The sequence below is a fragment of the Ceratotherium simum genome, chromosome 11 (assembly GCF_057802395.1).
Source record: "Ceratotherium simum simum isolate JZ-2026a chromosome 11, ASM5780239v1, whole genome shotgun sequence".
Classification (NCBI taxonomy): Eukaryota; Metazoa; Chordata; class Mammalia; order Perissodactyla; family Rhinocerotidae; genus Ceratotherium; species Ceratotherium simum.
In genome coordinates, this window is record NC_141910.1 from 34793139 (window position 1) to 34807347 (window position 14209).

A 14209-nucleotide genomic window follows, 5' to 3' on the forward strand; every position below is an offset into this window, starting at 1 on the left:
AACTGACTCCCTCTGTATCCCTAAAGCTCCAAACCTTGGATGCTAGTGAGGATGGAGAGCTGAAGCTGGGCCGGTGGAATGTTTACACAAATTCTGAGTCACCCCTCTGCCCTGCAGCTGCTGAGCCTGGATAACGCACAGCTGCCTGGGCAGATGGCCCCAAAAACCTCCTTGGTATCTGTGATTCAAATTTCAAAAAAGATAGAGTAGATGTAACCCAGTGCTATCATCTGAAGGCCAAGAACAACCACATTTCCTGTTAACTGTAGATCGGTTCACACACGCTATCTCTAAGCATCAGATATAGAGCCAGCATCAAACACATACACACACACAATTTGATCCAAATTTGAAGATTTATAATCCTCACCCAAAATAACAAGCTGATTAATTTTTGAATATGAGACCTTCCTGCTTTTATACAAAGTCATTCCTACAAGGAACTGTCTTGTTAATATTGGAGAAGAAGAATACAGTTCAGATTGCTTCATTTCTCCTCCCTCCTCAGGAAAGGCTGAGTTTCTCACAGCCTGCTCACTTCTCTTCTGTTTCTTCACCCAGTTTTCCTTTGTGCCTCCCTTTGGTTTCATCTTAGGAATACAAGCCTTCTTTTAATTTTTTGACATTTTCCCCCTTTCCATAGGCTAACCTTCTTAGAGGGAAAGATGGAAGAATGAGGATCACCCACATATATTTCTGCACATAATCAACAAAAGCAGAAAATTCACATAATAAAGTCAGGTCCAGTGTCTTCAAATCCTTACAAAAGAGATTCCCAGTTACAATTCAAAGCCGTGAACTCTGAATGGTTATTTGTTCATCAAGGCCAATGTGGTGAGGAGAGTGGGGAGGAGCAAATCTTAATGTACCAGAAAGGTAGTTTTTAATGAGCATTGAAAAACCCATGATTCAGTGTGACAAATTTAAGTTTTTTCATCTCTAGAGCCCCCACAAAATACTTGGCATTCAGAAGCGTTTTGTCTAAGCTGGAAGCACTCTAATGACAATTCAGAAGCCTGTACTCTCTCCCCAGGAAGCGTTTCAGTTAGGACAATGGTGCAGAACACGACACTGGTGTAATAGGTAAAGAATTTGGATGAACAAAGCATAAATAGACATGATCGGGTTTAGTTTAAAGACCAAAAGCTCAACTGCTTTTTTATTTTCACCTCTTCTCTTTCAGGCAGAATTTTTCATTTTCCATTTTTGAAAACTTTTCCAAACAATGTGAAAGCACAGCAAGGAAAGCAAATAATGAAACCCTGTAAGTATTTGCATGCAAAGAAACTCAGGAAGCCATGTCTCACTCTGTGTGCACCTTATTATTATCAGTGCCAACTATTTTCTTTTGATAAAAGTCTTGGTTGGGGAGATGTTTGCAAAGCACTTTTTAATAGCTTTAAAATGAGAATTTTTCTTTGCAAGTGGTATCCAGTTGATCAGGTATCTCTTTCAACTGGTTAAAAAAACACTTTAAAAAACATACTTATATGTTCATTCCACAATTATATTAAATTCTCCTCAGAAATTAAAATTTTATTTGCAGGTATTTTGATGTCACTAAAGGCTTATTTAAATCATAGCTTCATTTGTAGGAATTTTTACTAGTCACATGGTCAGCATTCCACAAAGATTAACTGATTGCACACACAGCTTCTAGAAGTAGCCACTTCCTTCAAAGAGACTTAGGCCACCTTGACCACTATGCTCTGGAGCTTAAAATTATTCAGCCTTAATGCCATCACTAACATACAATGGATAGGAGCTATATTTCTGTTCTACCGACTGACTTTTTTAACATTTTTCCTGGCTGCCTTGGCATTTCACATACCTTCAAATATAAAAGAGCATGCCTCAAAAGATAATCCCAGTGTCCCTATGCCACACTTACTGTGATTTAGAAGTTTTATTATTCCCCCATGTGTCCTTCAGGCTACAAACCCAGCTGCCCTTCTAGGATACCCTGCCAATCTCCATTCTCTCTTCTACATCTTTTTTCTCTTTTTTTCCTATCAATCTGCAGGTTATATAGAGGCAGCAGAGTGGTCTGATGGAAGGACTCTGGGTTTTGGGGCTCCTCAGGGTTGGATATGAATCCTTGGCAGTAAGGTTCCTGTAACACTGGGTATCCCTGGACAATACTTATATTTTTTGAGACTTTTTTCCTCATCTGTAAAGGACAGCAGAAATATCACTTGGCTTTCAGAACTTTGAGAGTGAAGGGAGTTGTTGAAGAATGTGCCAGCATCTAGGGTACATTATAAATATTGTACTCTCTCTCCTTCTTTTCCTTTTCTTTCATTTAGGCCTGACATCATCTGTCCTCCAGTGTTCCTTTTCCTCACTCTTCCCACTCTTCTCTCTTGATAGTCCCTCCATCAGTCACTTTCCACATAACTCTTTTGCAACCATATGGCTTTTTTCTCTCATCAACAGGAAGCCACTTCCGGGTGCAGTCAACGGTAGCACTAAGGGGTGGTTCAACAGAGGGGAGACTTTAGCCCACTCTCAATAATCCTCATCAGCCCCCACCCCAACCTTCCCAAATGAGCATACAATCTTGAGTTTGCTACGCTAACACTTCTTTAAAACCAGTCTCCTAATCTCCAGTATCCCCAAAACTACCTGAAATTAATATATGATCAAAGTAAAAAGAGTGTACTCCCTACAAAAACATTTTTTATGATAAATTCTCTTCCCCCCACTTCCCACCAGATTGCTATTTCTGAGTCCCTGGAGTTTAGAAATTCTAGAGCTAGCCACTAAGCCTTACCTGCTCTCCTCAAGATATGGTGTCCTTACTGCTATGGCTGGCCCCATTGTCCTCCTAAAATTCCCGTCTTTTCTCCTTTCTTTGTGCATTGTGACTGGGGCAGTGGTGCTACTGCTGCTGCTTCTTCTGACTCACTATTGCTAAGCCTATGCGAGTCCGTTCACATACCCTGCATAGCTTCAGTACTAAAGACAGCTCCGTGCTGGGTTTTGTCAATGAGCATGCAGCTGCCCTCAGGAGCCATCCCAGGACACAAATGTAAGTAGCAGCAGGTAGGTATTTAGCCTAAAGACAAATCACCAAGGAGGAAAGTTGCTCAACATACACCCAGTAGAGCAAAAAATGAAAGGGCAAACTACCAGGGGAGTGTGAGATGGAATATGTTTGACCTCTTATTAATATAAATTTTATTCAGAAATCATGGCAGAATTTTTAGAAGCTTTGAATTAGTGCTTGTAGCAGCTGAAGTAGCTTTGATAAGGGGAAAGGAGTAAGAGAAATTAGGGAAGCAATAGTTGGGAAGTTTTCACCTGATTTCATAAAAGCTATTATTTTATAGGAATCATCCAGGGAACTTGTTTAAAATGCAGATTCCTGGGCTATGTCCCTAAAGAGTTTGATTCAGGGTCTGAAGTAAAGCCAGGAATCTGCATTTTAACAAACACCCTGGTGATTCTGACGGCAGTGGTCCAAGGACCACACTTTCAAAAACACCAACTGAGAGACAGTGAAGTTGAGGAAAGACCCCTGGACGATAGGTATGAGGACCTAGTGCCAGCGCTGCCACTCGTGCCTAGTGCTGAGCCACCTTAGGCAAGTCTCTTACCTCCTTTAATCTGTTTCCTTACCATTAAAATGAGAAGTTCAATGATATGGTCTTTAAGGACCTTTCTAATGCTGAGAAATAACCTGTTTTCTTTGGTCATTCTTTATAACCACCACATCTCTTTAAAGATTAAAAAAATAGGTAATTATATTGATGTGCATGAGATGGGGGACAAACAAATGTGCTACTTACATTTAATAATAAAACAGGTGAGGTTCCTAAGCAGTATTCTGTGCACAGCAGCACAGTTCCAAATTGATTTCTATGATATTCTAGCACCTTTTTGGAGTCCTAGGTCATAGATTTCTTTTCCTTCTTTTTTTAAATCTGTGTTCTTTCCCTTCAGTAATTGTATTGCTCAAATATGTCATTTCATCCACTCACTGAATTAGGTACATGCTTCCTTATACAGAACACAAGAAGCTAAGTTTTAAGAGTAGAGAAAAATTCTTTTTTAATGTGTGAGAAACCCTAAGGTTAAATACATATTTGTAATGGCCCTGACAGAAAAATTATGCCCATTTCTCCAGCTCCCAAGATTATATTAGCAGACTGTGGGCAAAGGGAAAATTTGTTGAGCCTCCATGCATCATACTGTCTACACTCATTGTCCCTGTATCCTCTCAATTCCTCTCAGAACCAGGATCACTCTGGTTTATTCATTCCACAAACATTTATTGAGTGGATACTCTGAGCCAAAACTGTGTGAGGCACTGAGATTTCAGAAATAAATAAGACCTAGTCCCCTGGCTTCAAGGAGCTAATACATTTAAAGAAGACAGACATGCATCATCAATACGGTTTGATGATTACAATAGTACTTAAGTGCAGCCATGGCAGAGAGAAGAGGTGATAAATTCCTCGGAGGTGTAGAACCAAGAAAGGCTTCATAGAGGAGCTTATCTTTAAGGATGAGGAGGAATTCACCAGAGAGATGAGGAGAGGAAGGGAAAAAGAAGAAACAGCACATACAAAGACAGGGGGATCAAACAGCAGAACTTACTCTGAGAGCCACAAGTCATTTCATGTGACCAAAGGGAAGGTTGTACAGGGGATTTGCAAGAGATAATTATAAGAATCCCTAACATTCAATGAATACCTAACATGTGTCAGGCATTATTCTAAACATCCTACATATGTTAATGTATTTAATCCTTAGCACAACTCTAATGAGGGAGGTATGATTATTATCCCTAGTTGGCAAATGAAGAACATGAGACAGAGATGTTCAGTAACTTTCCCAGGTTTACACAGCCTGTAAAGACTGGAATCTGGGCAGGCTTGCTCCAGAGCCCATGTTCTGAATTGTGCAGCACTACTGCTTCTTAGAGATAAAACTGGAGAAGGAGGCAGAATCCAGATCAAGGAGGGACTTGGAGGTCATCATAAGGGGTCTGGATTTTATCCCATAGCCAATGAGAACCTAGGGAAAATTTGAATTAAGGGATTTTTGCTTAAGAAAGGCCATTCCAGGAGGAACGTATAGATGGACTGAGAGAGGGCTAAAATTGGAGGAAGGATGCCAGGAAGAAAACTAATGTAATTGTCCCATAAGAGAGGATGAAAACCTGAACTCAAGCAGTAGCAGTAGGGTTGGGAAGAAGGGAGTGGCAGTTGTGGGACTGTTCCTTCACTAGGGAAGAGTCCCTCTTCAGTCCACTCTCTGAATTTGACTCATACCCCTAAGGAGTATCTATTTTCACCCTTTCTTCCTATTGTCCATGACCATATTCTTCCTCTGCTCCTAGGTTGCTAGTAATCGATCCTTGGTTTGGTTTCTATTTCTCAACTGTGCTGTTTCATTAGCCAAGGACTTAAGTGCAAGCAGGTCGACCAGTAGCTGATGATCCGCAGCATTCCAATCCCATTTGTGTTCTACCATAGACAAACAGCTTGATAGCAGTTTGGTTGGCAACTAAATGAGATAAATAGCTAAGAAAATGTCAAGAAAGGATTAAGATTTAGCAAGCATATATTGTGTCTCTAAATTTGTTTTCCAAAGAAAATAGTCCTCTGTAAACAGCTTCATTAAGTCTTTACATCAATGTGTAAAATCTATACATAAAGAACAGTCTAAAGGGCTTTTCATTCCCTTCTTAAGGAACTCCTACATCAATTCAGAGTTCTCAGATAATTTAACAAATAAATGTAAGACTGAGGCTGTTGTGGCTTTGCTTCCTTTTGTTTCTTAGGCTTTAAAAAAACACTAAGGATGATTTTGAACTTTTTTTAATACCCAGACTTATAAAAAATCTCTTAAGTTTACACTGAGCCAAAATCTTCTTCTTACAGTTATTCTGCCATCTTTGCTGAGAGTGAACTGAGTGGCTGGGATTATGACTATGGTTTCTGCTCACCCAAGACACTCCGATGTGCTCCTGAACCAGATGCTTTTAATCCCTGTGAAGATATTATGGGCTATGACTTTCTTAGGGTCCTGATTTGGCTGATTAATGTCCTAGCCATCATGGGAAACGTGACTGTCCTCTTTGTTCTCCTGACCAGTCGTTATAAACTAACAGTGCCTCGTTTTCTCATGTGCAATCTCTCCTTTGCAGACTTTTGCATGGGGCTCTATCTACTGCTCATTGCCTCAGTTGATTTCCAAACCAAAGGCCAGTATTATAACCATGCCATAGACTGGCAGACAGGGAGTGGGTGTAGTGCTGCTGGCTTTTTCACTGTATTTGCAAGTGAACTTTCTGTCTATACCCTCACAGTCATCACACTAGAAAGATGGCACACCATCACCTATGCTATTCAGCTGGACCAAAAATTGCGATTAAGACATGCCATTCCAATTATGCTTGGAGGATGGCTCTTTTCTACTCTAATTGCCATGTTGCCCCTTCTGGGTGTCAGCAGTTACATGAAGGTCAGTATTTGCCTCCCCATGGATGTGGAAACCACTCTCTCACAAGTCTACATATTAACCATCCTGATACTCAATGTGGTAGCCTTCCTCATCATTTGTGCTTGCTACATCAAAATTTATTTTGCAGTTCAAAATCCAGAACTGATGGCTACCAACAAAGATACAAAGATTGCTAAGAAAATGGCGGTCCTCATCTTCACCGATTTCACCTGCATGGCACCTATCTCTTTTTTTGCCATTTCAGCTGCCTTCAAAGTGCCCCTTATCACAGTAACCAACTCTAAAGTTTTACTGGTTCTTTTTTATCCTGTCAATTCTTGTGCCAATCCATTTCTGTACGCGATTTTCACAAAGGCATTCCGAAGGGATTTCTTTCTGTTGCTGAGTAAATTTGGCTGCTGTAAACATCGGGCTGAACTTTATAGAAGGAAGGATTTTTCAGCTTATACCTCCAACTGCAAAAATGGCTTACCTGGATCAAATAAGCTTTCCCAGCCTACCTTGAAGTTGACCACATTGCACTGTCAATATACAGCTGTCCCAGACAAGACTTGCTGTAAAGAGTGTTAACTGTTACATCAGTAACCACATTGTTGAATTGTACTTAAATATGTAAACAATTAGCTGTACCAGTAATTTTAACAAAGAGTTGATTTTAGGAAATTATTTATTCTTAGGCACACTGGGCAAAAAGAAACCTCTAGCTAGCTCAGAGTGTGGTCCATGACCATTGCCCGTCTAAAAACTATCCTTTGTCATCTAAAAACTTTGTACATGATGACATACAATGCAGAAGTTGAGAGTGTTTAGAAAATTTATAGTAATTTTGACAGAGTAATTTTATGTCTGTTGAATATAGTATTAAAAAAGTGAGACAGTATTTTGCATGTCTTTGATTTTTTTTCTCATTTCATCTTTGTAGTAATTTTTATTGCATTTTACAAAAGTGTTAGTCCATAACAGATTTGAAATTTAAAATAACTGGTCCTTTTCCTCAGATAGTTTGAGAAACATATTCTAGAGATGCACTGTCCAATCTGGTAGCATTTAGCCACATGTAGCTAAATTAAAATTAAAAATGTAGTTTCTAAGTTGCACTAGCCACATTTCAAGTGCTCAACAGCCACACATGACCAGTGGTTATCAAAATGGACAGTACAGATATAGAACATTTTCATCATCACAGAAAGTTCTATTTGATAGTGCTGTTCTAGAGACTTTTATCTATCCCTTGTCTAGGTCCTACTATTTAAAATTTAATGTAAGGTAAGCAACTATAGGCACATTTCAGCCTATTTTCTTGGTTCAGTGTTTAATGTCTAAAGAGCAATGAAACATTAAATAGTAGATTATAAACTCCTTGTGGGTAGAAACCTTGTCTCAGTTTTGTTTCCCTGTCTTCTAGCTCAGGATCTTAGCAATGGTATACAACAAATGTGCTGAATTACACTGAAGTTATGAAATCTATAAATAAAAAAATTTTTTTCCTTTAGGGCCCTATCTATTTAAAAGAAAATATCTGAATATTTAAAAATATTTAACTTTCATCATTCCTATCCTTTGGAGAGTATAGAAAAATATATCCAATATTTGCTAGAAAGCATTTTTTTTATCAGAACCGACTCCTACAGGACAATGAAATTATGGTTTTAATTGCAGTGTTTTTTTGTATGCTCCTTTGGCTTTTTAAAATAAATTTTATTGAAAGCTTATTATATGCCAAACATTTTGATAAGTATTTTATATAATTTAACCCATTTAATCTTCATAGAACTATGATACAGATATTATTATTCACATTTTATAGTAGAGGAAAAACTATGACAATTTGCCCAAGTTCTCAAAACTAAGAAAAGATTCAACTAATAAGATTCAAATTCAAAGTTCTCATTCAGGACCCCAGCATCTTAACCACTGTGTTTTACTGCTCCCCATATTGGTAAACCATAGTCATCCAAAGGTTTAAAATTTGCTCAAAGTTCCTTAAATTTTCCCCAACATTTTATTGTGAATATTTCAAACGTACAGAAAAGTTGAAAGAATTGTATAGTGCACACCCACATGCTTAGATTCAACATTTTACTATATTGGTTTCATTACATATCTATATAATTATCTATCCAGTATTATCTATCCATCCATCATTCCTCATGCATTTTAAAGTAAGTTTCAGATATCAGTACTCATGAACCCTAAACACTTCAGCATGTTTATCATTAAACAAGGTTCAATATTTGTTTACATTTTTAGGAAAAATTTACAAATAGTGAAATGGGAAAATCCTAAGCATATCATTTAACGAGTTTTGAGAAATGCATACACCCACATGACCCAAAAGCTCTATGAAGATATAGAATACTATCACCCTCAGGAAGTTCCCTCAAGTCCCTTCCTAGTTAATCTCTCACCCCCACACTGCAGAGGTAGCAATGATTCTGATTTTTTCTCCATAGATTAGTTTTGCCTGTTCTAGAACTTCATATACGTGGAATCATACATTACATACTCTTTTGTGTAAGGCTTGTCTGACTCAACACAATATTTTTGCTATTCATCCATGCTGTTGCTTGAATCAGTAGTTCATTCCTTTTCAATGCTGAGTAGTATTCCATTATATGAATATAACACTGTTTTCCATTTTCCTATCAAAGGATATCTGTGCTATTTCCATTTTTAGCTTTTCTTTGACATTTTACTAAATATATAGTCAGAACTATGCTCTCTATACATTTAGTCTGCTTTCAATCTTTACACCATTGTACCAAGTGATTCAAAATCGATTATAAGAGATTATAAACTTTACAAAATGTCTCTTCTCTGTAATGTGTTTTCCACATTTCTTACTTTTCTACTCCATAACTAGTTACTTGTCTTTACTCAGATGCAGTCCTCTCTCATAAGCTAGTGTTCTAGAATCTGTCTCAGTGATATGAGAGAATACTAATTAGTCATATTGCTATATACATATACAATAAACTTTTTGATTTATACATAAATCCCAGAACCAAATCAACTAAGTAAGCAAAAAAGCAGAAAGTAAAACACAAGAAAAAATAAAATACATCCTTGTGGAGAAACTTTACTTAAACTACGTACTCTTAAATATTGTTTGAGCACACGGTACTTGTACACATATTCTGAAAATAACTTTTATGGCCTTTTCTACAAATATTGATCTTTATTTTCCACATTATAATTTCAGTATTAATATATAGAGTCATAGTTTACTATCTCCCTCATTCTCATATCCTTTCATCCACTAGGACCTACCAGTTATTCCTTTGAACTGTCTTCCACATCAGTACTTTATTTCACATTTCTCCTGCCACAGGCCATTTCCCTTTACCTCTGGAGTACTACCATATCTCTCTCATTTTAATTCATATCCAATCTTTTTCATGTCCACACTCTCATACCCATCACCACTGATTAATCTTCCTAAAATTCTAGTTCATCTTATTACATACCCACCAAAAAGCCTCAGCAGTTCATCAGTACCTATGAATTTAAGTTTTAGCTCCTAGCCTAACATTCAAAGAGATCCAGAATCCATCCTCAAATATGCTCACTTGATCTCCTATTTTTCTACGTGAAACAAATTGTTCCATTTACTCTTCCCTAGCCATGCCCTATCCATCTCCATTCTGGCACCCCTGTCACTCTTACCACCTGGAACACCTTCTTCCTGACCTGTCCTCCTTCTGCATCCTTTAAGACTCCGGTTATAAATGTATCTTCTTTATCAAGCTCTCCTTAATCCACCCCATCCCTAAATCACTATAGTCAAGACATCTACTTTACCTGAAATAAAGCAGGGCATAAATAATAAATATGTAACCCACAATGGTTTCTCTCTTTGGACTTCTTCAGCACTTGTCATCTGTATCACTCATTTATCTTTTATTCTACACTCCTGGGTATTATTAATTATCTTTACATGTATATCTCTTATTTCACCTGTTATAAATTTCTTTAGTTATACACTCATCTCTTTTACTTCTTTGTTTTTCCCTATATCTGTCATAGAGTCTTGCACATAGTAGGTGATTATTAATTTTTTTAACTGATTCACTTTTATAACTGAAATATAAAACAATCCTTATTAAGAAGCATTTCCCTTATGAGATGGTCTCATAGAAAGCATGTGTATTCTTAATCTGTATAATCTCTCATACATATTCATAAAAACATCAAATGCTCAAGAAATTTATATTTCTATCTTGTATTTTTTTTTAACCATGTTTGATATTATCTCTGGTAGGTTGCAAAATGACTAAAAATGGTTAATCAATCTGGAGTAACTCATCTAAACTTACAAAATATTTTTAAAAGATATTTTGTCCTACTATAATATTTACTGTAGAGGCCCTGGTTTTAGTTTCCTCAAAAATATATTAAGTCCACATGTAAATAAAGAATCTTTATGTCACTAAGATTTCGATAAATGTGTTCATAATTGGAAATAATCTTTTCTTCGAATATTTTTATTAATATCGAGTTTCTTCCTAAGAGTTATTACCATGGGCCTCCTATTTAGCTTTATAGTTATTAATCACGAAGTTCCCACTTGACATAGTTTATTTACATGAAAAACAGCATAATATTAAGTGAGTCAAAAGAAAATCCCCCACTAAATTCCCCTGCTCACCACCCTAATTAACTGTTGCTATTCATTCTAAAGTTATTAGTTTTCCTACACAGCTTAAATAACTGAAACTGAGTGCCTCAGCCAGAATTGGAGTCTCATTGCCCTATAGAGTCTGAGCCGTACAGATGATTATTTACACACATTATAACACATTGATTAAAATAGGTAAAGAAGGTATTCCAGGCCAGGTCAGTTGGTCAGTCCTAAGAGACTAACTGTGCAAACTGAGCGAGTTCTTAGCCTACAGGGAGAGGTGGGAAGTACATAAGGAAGCACTGTAGGATGCGAGCACCACGAAAAGTTTCAATTAGGAATTACGATACACTATACTTTCACAAATTTTGTTTAACACAGCAAACTGTAACCTCTATAATAGAGATACTTTCTCCACCTATAAAAGAGTATGGGATGACATTTGCCAGGTATTGTATTTATAAGAACTTAGAACCTACTTTATGATATTTTGTTATAATATGCAACAAGAAATGTTTAGCTTGGACATGATGAAGAGGTTTCTGAGAGTAAAAGTAATATCATATCAAAGCCAAGTCTTGGATAAATGCCACCTACTTATAGGGCTTAAAGAATAATTTCCTCTTTTAAAATTGATTAAGATTTGTCTTGCTCTTTCTTTAGCACATGGGTTAAAAATATTTTTTTAACTATGAGTCATGACCCATCAGTGGGTAGTGAAATCAAAAAAGATTTTTAAAGCAACAGAACAGAATCAAATAGAAAATATAAGAGGCCATCATGTGCTAAAGACAAGCATGATTTTCTGAAACTTTTGTTTTCATTTGTGTTATGTGTGTATGTACATGCAAACGTATACTGGTTGTTAAAGTATATTTCTTAGTGTGGATCCTGCCTAAAAAATTTTGAAAACCACTCGTTTAGACAACTTCCCAAGAACTAGGATTTTTTTCTAGTATTATTTGAGACTAATAAAAGGGCACCAGGTCCAAAATAATTTGGGGAATCTCTTAATTCTCTCTGCAGTCACCACCAAAACTATCATCATTTATATTAGCATGCAAGGATAATTACGTGAGCTTTGTTTTATTTTGTGGCAAGCCTACTTTTAAACTGATTTTTTTTTTTTTTTGCGTCTTTAAAAGATGAGGGGCATGGGGGCATGCAGAGACACAAATGGGACTACTGTGACTTTTTTCTCTAATGATAAAATGATGGTCCACATAAATAAAGAGGATCAATATAATAATAATATTTGTAATATTCCATTTAAAAAAATCACTGAAGCAAAATTAGATTTTAAAATTCACAGTGGAAAAGAAGAAAGGAATTTTAGAAACACCTATTATGGCCTCTCCCAAACACTTAAATCAACACATTAACCTCTAATTCCCAAGCGAATGCACTTTGTCAATAAATTCAGCTCTTAATTTGCAATACAGCTTGCCTAAGACAAAGATAGAGTGACTAGGTGAGCATGGGAGGAAGAAAGCAGGAAGAAGACTAGATAGCATACTCCTCAGCCCTGGAGGGGGTGCATTTCAGGGATAGACACAAAGAAAAAGTGTCCTCTTTTTGCCTTCCATGTAGAAAAGACGGACATTTCACAGTACGCAACATCTATGAAGAGAACTCATAGTTTCTGCAAGTTCTCAAGAACTAAAGAAGGATCTAGAGTGGAGTGGTGGTAGGGAAAAGGACAATCACTCTGAGGAATCAAATCATGCAGCTGCCAACTTCAGGCCAAAGACAGTAGCCCACACATGTTGTCCAAGGCTCAGAAGAGATTTATGCAGATTTCAAAAAGATCTACAAGTAGCTGAGGCCCTTAGGTAGGAGAGAACAAGTGTTGGAATAAATTAAACTTTCCAAGTAGGGTTGCCTTCAAAATAGAAATGAGGAATTCACCCTGTGACCAACCAGACCCAGGTATCTAATTCTTATGGAGATTTCACAGACCATAACCCACTTATCCTAGCATTGCTTTTTGTGTGAGACTTACTGTCCTGGAGAACACCATTCAGGGCTGAAACTAGAAATCCTAGACTTAGAAACCATGTATACACCACCCATTAAGAGAAGGAGAATGATGGGGAACACGTTCCTTTGAAGGATTTGATCTACAAGGAAGAGAGTATTATGAAATAGTTATTGGGATATTAATTTACTTTGTTTTTATTGCTGCAGGAAAATGAGAGCTATTTGTGTTTTACATTTTGTTTTCTCTCCTCGATTTTAAGACAGTTATCCAGGTCTTCTTGTCTCAAATGAGATTGCCTGACCAAAGCAGAAGGTTTCTGAAGAGAACATCTCTTCTTGACTTTTGTTTTAGAAAGCCTTAACTCAATGAGGAGATTCCCTGGTATGGAAAAGAAAGAGAGATAGTGTCTTTGAAAAGGAGAGTTTGCAATGGGGTCTTCCACTGTAAGAAAAATAGAAAAAACAGGCAGAGAGGAAAAACCCACCATGACTAGGAAGAAGACAGAAGTCTGAAGTTTCAATAACCCAACTCACTTACAATTCCCCAGGGAGATAGCAAGATACACGATGAATGGCCTGGCAACATGATAAGCCCAGAGAGGCTGATCCTTAGCTCCAGGGATCCTGGATTTCCATGTTCAAGTGTAGTATAAGCTCAGCAGAGGCACCTACCTCCCATCCGGGCTTGTACAATCAGCATATCGCTAGTGACCAGAGACCCAGAGAAGCCTTCTTGAATATCCCGCTATTTGCAAGACTCTCTGGGATCTTTTGTAACATGTTTTGGTGAGAGGTGGGAGCAACACCAGCCCCAATCTAATAAGTGATACTGACTTTATCATGAAGGGGAATTGAATCAAAATTTAAATCAGACTCCAAGATTAAAGAAATGTGACATATCTTCATGGTCCACCACAACTGATGTAGCTATGCTTTGTAATGGTATAGATAATGAGGAGTTAAAAAAAAAAAAGAAACCTGTTAAAACAGTAAACAAAAGAAATATAAAATTGTGTATTTGTATCTGCATCTGAATTATAATTTTATTAACTACCATACAGTGAACTAAAAATTTGAGCAGCTCTGTGCTGAACTATATTTAAAATAAAAATAAGTTTCACAATATGTAATATA

The 14209-nt window shown here is 37.1% G+C and overlaps 1 protein-coding gene across 3 annotated transcripts in view; it reads left to right on the forward strand.

Moving 5' to 3' along the window:
- LHCGR (luteinizing hormone/choriogonadotropin receptor) overlaps positions 1-13351 on the forward strand; it is a 68886-nt gene extending 55535 nt beyond the window's left edge. For all 3 annotated transcript variants that reach the window (XM_087436798.1, XM_004436657.3, XM_087436797.1), the window contains 2 exons: positions 1184-1264; positions 5892-13351. In XM_087436798.1, the coding sequence (XP_087292924.1) occupies positions 1184-1264; positions 5892-7044 (1234 nt within the window). In that variant the 3' untranslated portion in view covers positions 7045-13351. The remainder of the gene's footprint in view (positions 1-1183; positions 1265-5891) is intronic.
- The last annotated feature ends 858 nt before the right edge of the window (positions 13352-14209 follow it).